We start from the raw sequence: 6,000 nt of genomic DNA, 5'->3' as shown, positions 1-6,000 counted from the left end.
GCACAACCACATGCCATCCTCCAAGAGACTCGGGATGGCCACTTCCTGTCACTTCGAGAGAGTGGTTGTGGGAAATCAACACTGTATTGGAGGCTTACAGCAAAGTCAATCCCAGAGCCCCCTCAGCTGGACTTCACCTTGATATTAAACATACAAAGCAGCCCTGGCTGGTGTACTTTAACGCTAACAAGAATAGTATAGGTATGGGCTTGAAGTCGAGATGTAACTGATAGAATTATTTTGGTGCTGGAAGGTCAGTGTTTTTGTTCAAAGTACAAAACTACTGGAAGAACTCAGGCCTGGTTGCATCATTGGAGACAACAACAAATTTTACATTTAGAGTCTGATATGACTTTCTAAATGCTGCTGGACCTGCTGAATTTCTCCAACACTGTTTATTCCAGATCTCCAGTACTTTGCTTTTAGTAAATTGTGTTAGTCTCAATCTGGAGTAGGTAGTCTGAGGTAAATGGGTTATGCTGTGACACTGGAAATTGTTCACAATTTCAAATGGCTGTCAGGCTGTCAAACTGTCTTTCAGTGGGATTGGATCCAAACAGTAAACCTTTTCATGTTGTGCAGTGGATTATGCCCTGTTCTTCCTTGCAAACGCTCTCTGGTGAGTATTGTTGACTCTAATGTACAGCCCGTCACTAGCACTTCTTATTTTCTTTTTTCCTCCTTTTTTTTCTGGAGATTGACTGACTGCAAGAATATTGTCAACTAGGAGAAAGTGAGGACTGCAGATGCTGGAGATCAGAGTAGAGAGTGTGGTGCTGGAAAAGCACAGCAGGCCAGGCAGCATCCGAGGAGCAGGAGATTTCTGATGGAAGGGCTTTTTCCCGAAACGTCGATTGTCTTGCTCCTCGGATGCTGCCTGACCTGCTGTGCTTTTCCAGCAACAGACTCTCGACTGCAAGGATATTGTGTTATATTTTCACCACTAGCTATCTGGATGAGAGCACAGTGGAAATTTAAATTGCTCTTGAGAAGGTAATAATTAGCCTTGAGCTACTGCAGTCCTGTATACTGGAGGGGCACCCATTGTGCAGTCAGGGGTGGCATTCCTGGCTTTTGACCCAAGGAAGGATCGGTATATTGATCTAAGTCAAGAGAGTTGGTGACTGAGGGTGACTTATTCTGATATGTCCATTGTCTTGCCGTTATAACTGATAGTGGTTATTTGTTTTGTAGCTGTTCTGAGGAGCAGCACTTTATCTTACAGTCATGGTGTACAAGTGCTGGAGGGAGCCATTGGTTGGACTGTCTCTCACTTAAGTTGCACTCTGTTAGCATGCTCTTTGATCCTGGACAATATCCTTAAATTAAGAATGAGTGAGTTCCTATTGTCAATGAATCTATCTGATGCTCAGTTCTTTGACATTTTGACTGTTTTCTTATGGAAGGATGATGGAATACTAGTAATGTCACTGGATTTCAGAGGCCCAGGCTAATAGTCTACGGCCCACTGTGGAATTTAAAATTAAATTTTGAAATTACAAGCTAGTCTCAGTCAGAGTAACCAAGAAACCATTGTTGATTGTTGTGAAAGTCCTTCTGGCTCATGGAAGTCCTTTAGGGAAGGATATCTGCCATCCTTATCTAGTCTGGCCTACATGTGACTTTGGACTCCACAGTAATGTGGTTGACTCTTAGTTGCACTCTGGAATGGCTTAGCAAGCCACTCAGTTGAAGAGCAATCAGGGATGGGCAACAAATGGGACAGCACAGTGGCTTTGTGGTTAGCACTGCTGCCTCACTGCGCCAGGGTCCCGAGTTCAATTTCATCCTCTGGTGACTGCCTGTGTGGGGTTTGTATATTGTCCCCATATCTGGGTGAGTTTCCTTCCGGTGCTCCGGTTTCCTTCCACAGTCCAGAGATGTGTAGGTTAGGTGGATTGTCCATGCTAAATTGCCCATGGTGTCCAAGGCTATGCAGGCTAGGTGGACTAGCCATGGGAGGTTATGGGGATAGATTGGGGGTGTGAGACTGGGTGCGATGCTCTTTGGGGGGGATAGTGTGGATTTAATGGGCCAAATAGCCTGCTTCTACATTGTAGGGATTCTATAATTCAATAAATGCTGGCCTTGCCAGAGAAAGAAAGAAGAAAGTATTCAGTCCAGTTTTAACTGTCTCGAATATGATATTTGCTTCTCTTCGAGGAGAAAGTGAGGTCTGCAGACGCTGGAGATCAAAGCTGAAACTTTATTGCTGGAACAGCACAGCAGGTCAGGCAGCATCTAGGGAACAGAAGATTCGACGTTTCGGGCACATGCCCTTCTTCAGGAATCTTCCTGAAGAAGGGCATGTGCCCGAAACGTCGAATCTTCTGTTCCCTAGATGCTGCCTGACCTGCTGTGCTGTTCCAGCAATAAAGTTTCAGCTATTTGCTTCTCTTGCCTTGCTGACTCCTTTTGTGTTCCTGGGGAGGAAATCATTCCACATCTGTTTCTAGCTGAGTTCAAGTTTTGTTCTTTGCTTGTAATTCCATGCTTTAGTTGGAGGTGCTGTTCTGGATTTACATCATTTGAGTTTTTGTGTTTTTACCTGAGACTTCTGACTATTGTAGAGCTGAAACATCTCCAACATCCTCACTTCACAGTTGAAATCTGCCTTCTTGATCTTCTCCACAATGTCATCATGGTGTGTGTAGACATTTTATGAGATGGTTACCACTGTGTCTACCAGGTTTTGCATTCCTTATTGAGTACTGCATGTATTTGCCAGTGTAGCTCATCATTGCTTTTGCTGTTGTTTCATTTGTCCATGCAGCCAAGGCTACAATTAATTTCTGTAGGGCAGAGCAAAGATCTTTCTGAATTGTTTGCATTGAGGAAATGGAGATTATCACTTGGAACTTCCTTTCAAAATCTGTCTATTTAATTTGAATTGTGAATGTTGAGGGCCAGCCATTCAGGCCTCAAGCCTGCTCCATCATTCAACCAGATCTAATCTTATTTTCCTGCATTATTCCCTGTCCCTTGATATATTTGAATATGTAGAACTCGTATCGATCTCTATCTTCAACATACTGTGATTGAGAATCCACAGCCCCCTTGCATAGAAATGTGGAAGATTCACCTCGGTCTGGGTCAAGAGATTCTTCCTCATCTGAGTCCTAAATGGCCTTCCCCTTCTGGAAGTAGGTTTGTTTGCTGAGCTGGAAAGTTCATTTTCAGACGATCCACCTCCATACTGGAAAACATCTTTAGTGAGCATCCGAATGAAGCACTGGTGGTGTAGCCTGCCTGCCTTTTTATATGTTTGAGTTTCCTTGAGTTGGTGATGTCATTTCCTGTGGTCATGTAATTTCCTGTTCTTTTTCTCAGGGGGTGGTAAATGGGATCCAAGTCAATGTGTTTGTTAATAGAGTTCTAGTTGGAATGCCAAGCTTCTAGGAATTCTCTCTTTGGCTTGTCCTAGGATGGATGGTACAATTACAAAAGGGCTTGCAAGAACTGTAACAAACACTACATTGGACAAACAGGCTGAAAACTAGCCACCAGGATACATGAACATCAACTAGCCACAAAAAGATATGACCCACTCTCACTAGTATGCTTACATGCAGAAAAGGAAGGACACCACTTCAACTGGGACAACACATCCATCCTAGGACATCCCAAACATACGAATAGAAAACGGGCCATACCACCAGTGCTTCTTCCGGTGGCTCACTGTTGATGTTACCTAGTGTGGTGTCAAAACGTCTGAAAATGAATCTTCCAACTCAGCGAGCAAACCTACATCCAAAACCTCAACCTGAGCTACAAATCTTTGCAGAATTTTTTGTATATTTGACTGAGATTATCTATTGTTTAAAAAGTAAACCCAGATATACAAGAATTCAGTGCTGACTTTTAATACTTCTAATCCTGTCAAATGCTTGCTTCTCTCTTCTGACTCTCGTACTAACATCAGCAAGTAGACCTTTCTTGTCCAATGTACTGTGTCCAATATTCCAGTAAGTGTCACTGAAAGATAGATTGATACCAATAGTCATTCTCTAATTCTGAGCTCCATGTAGATTCCAGCAGCTCAATTCTGATGTTTCAGTGAGCAACACTGCTGGAGTCCACCTCCATTTTATAATTGCAATCCCATGTTTGAACTTGCTTTGTTTTTTTTTCTTTATCAGTGCTGCGGTCCCTCATCGAAACCAGATGTACCATGAGTGACAGACGATTGTAAAGTACCCCTCAAACGTTTCTCCATTCTCGACCTGTCAGTAGCCTCTTGAGATAATTGATCACATCACCACCTTGCCCCATGGCCAGCTGGGTGGGACTACTATCACCTGACTTCAATTTTTATCTGATTGTCTGCATAGGATCTTCTTCAATGAGTTCTCTTTCTGTTCCCACGCAGGTATTTTGTGGAGCCTCTCGAGGACTGATCCTTGGTCCCTTTCAGTTTCTCATCTGTTGCTGCCCTTTGGTGACCTTACCTGGGAAACAGCTTTAAATTCCAACTGTGCATTGATGACACACATGCCACCTCATCACTAGCTTTCTCAACCCTCCATGGGAGCAAATAGATTTGTAGCAGGAGGAAGCAACCTGCCTTATGCATTCCCCATTAACCTTTCGCCCTTTGTTTGTTAAAAGTCTATCTACCTCTGCCTTCAAAATATTCAAGCACCCTGCTTCCACTATTCTTTGAGGAGAGAGTCCCAAAGACTGACTGTCACAGTAGCATGTCTGGGTGAAGTGTAGCAATGCTTTGGATAGAAAAATGCTTTTCAAAACGATAACTTGGGACCAAGTTAATGGTCCACTTTGAAAATGAAGTTTAAGTTAAGTTATAATTAGCCAAAGGCAAATTATGTTTTACTAACATGATTTAGTTTTTTTTTTGAGGTAATTAGAGTTGTTGAGGATAATGCAGTTTGTGCAATATGTGTGGTTGGTTAAAGTGCCACACAACTTGTCAACCTGGATAAAGTGACTATAGCAGCATTAATAGAGGTTCACTGAGTGACAGGAAACAGTGAGTGGGTTTTTTTTCAGCCTGGAGGATGATATATGGTGGTATTGCCTGAAGATCAGGACCAGGATCACGGCTTTTATAGAGTCAGAGTTGTACAGCACCGAAACCGATCGTTTGACTCAAAAAAGGACCAGCGGTTTAACTTTTTCCCACAGAGGAGGTGCGAGCATGGAATGAGCTGCCAAAGGATGTGGTGGAGCCATGTAAAATTACAACTTTTAAAAGGCATCTGGATGGGTACATGAATAGGAAGGGCTTAGAGGAATTTGTGCCAAATGCTGGCAAATGGGACTAGATTTATTTAGGATATCCGGTAGCCATGGGCAAGTTGGACTGAAGAGTCCATGTTGGATTTGTTGCTGGTGTGTTTGCCGAGCTGGTAGGCTTGTTGGCAGACGTTTCATCCCCTTCCTAGATGACCTCATCAGTGCTGTGTTGCCTCCTGTGAAACACTGCTGTACTGTTCTGCTTTCAATTTAGTTCTGTTTGAGCTGTTTGTGATTGGTTCTGGGTTTCCATTGCAGCGGTTTGTATATTGGGTCCAGGTCAATGTGTTTGTTGATGGAGTCCGAGGGTGAGTACCCTGCTTCCAGGAATTCCCTTGCTGTTCTTTGTTGGCCTGTCCTAAGATGGTTGTGTTGTCCCAGTCTCTCTCATGTTCTTGTTGAGCGTGTTGGGTACGAGGGACAGTTGGTCATGTTATTTGGTTGCTAGTTGGTAGTCATGGGCACAAGTTCTGTCTGTCCCGCTTAGTGCAGTCGTTGTGTGGGATTTTGTAAATTTACATTTGTCCTGCATGTAGTAGCTATCTGGTCCTTGGCCAAAAATGGATGTCCCCACAGCTTTGTCCGCAGATACCTGGCAGACAAGCAACACCAAGAAGAGAAGACACCTGCCAATGCACTGGCTACTCTCCCATACATTAAAAACATTTCGGAACTGACAACCAGACTGGTCTGACCACTAGGGATCTTGACAACACAAACCTGCAACCACTCTCAGACAGTGTC

General features: G+C 43.5%; 1 protein-coding gene across 4 annotated transcripts in view; it reads left to right on the top strand.

Annotated features, from left to right (window-relative positions):
- Positions 1-573: 573 nt before the first annotated feature.
- Positions 574-6,000, top strand: part of LOC122542881 (metastasis-associated protein MTA1-like) — a 100,640-nt gene continuing 95,213 nt past the window's right edge. For all 4 annotated transcript variants that reach the window (XM_043681001.1, XM_043680999.1, XM_043681000.1 and 1 more), the window contains exon 1: positions 574-619. In XM_043681001.1, coding sequence (XP_043536936.1) covers positions 589-619 — 31 coding nt within the window. In that variant the 5' untranslated portion in view covers positions 574-588. The remainder of the gene's footprint in view (positions 620-6,000) is intronic.

The sequence above is a fragment of the Chiloscyllium plagiosum genome, chromosome 41, assembly GCF_004010195.1.
Source record: "Chiloscyllium plagiosum isolate BGI_BamShark_2017 chromosome 41, ASM401019v2, whole genome shotgun sequence".
NCBI lineage: Eukaryota > Metazoa > Chordata > Chondrichthyes > Orectolobiformes > Hemiscylliidae > Chiloscyllium > Chiloscyllium plagiosum.
The sequence above is the reverse complement of the archived record's forward strand: the minus strand, read 5'-3'. Positions and strand labels throughout refer to the sequence as shown.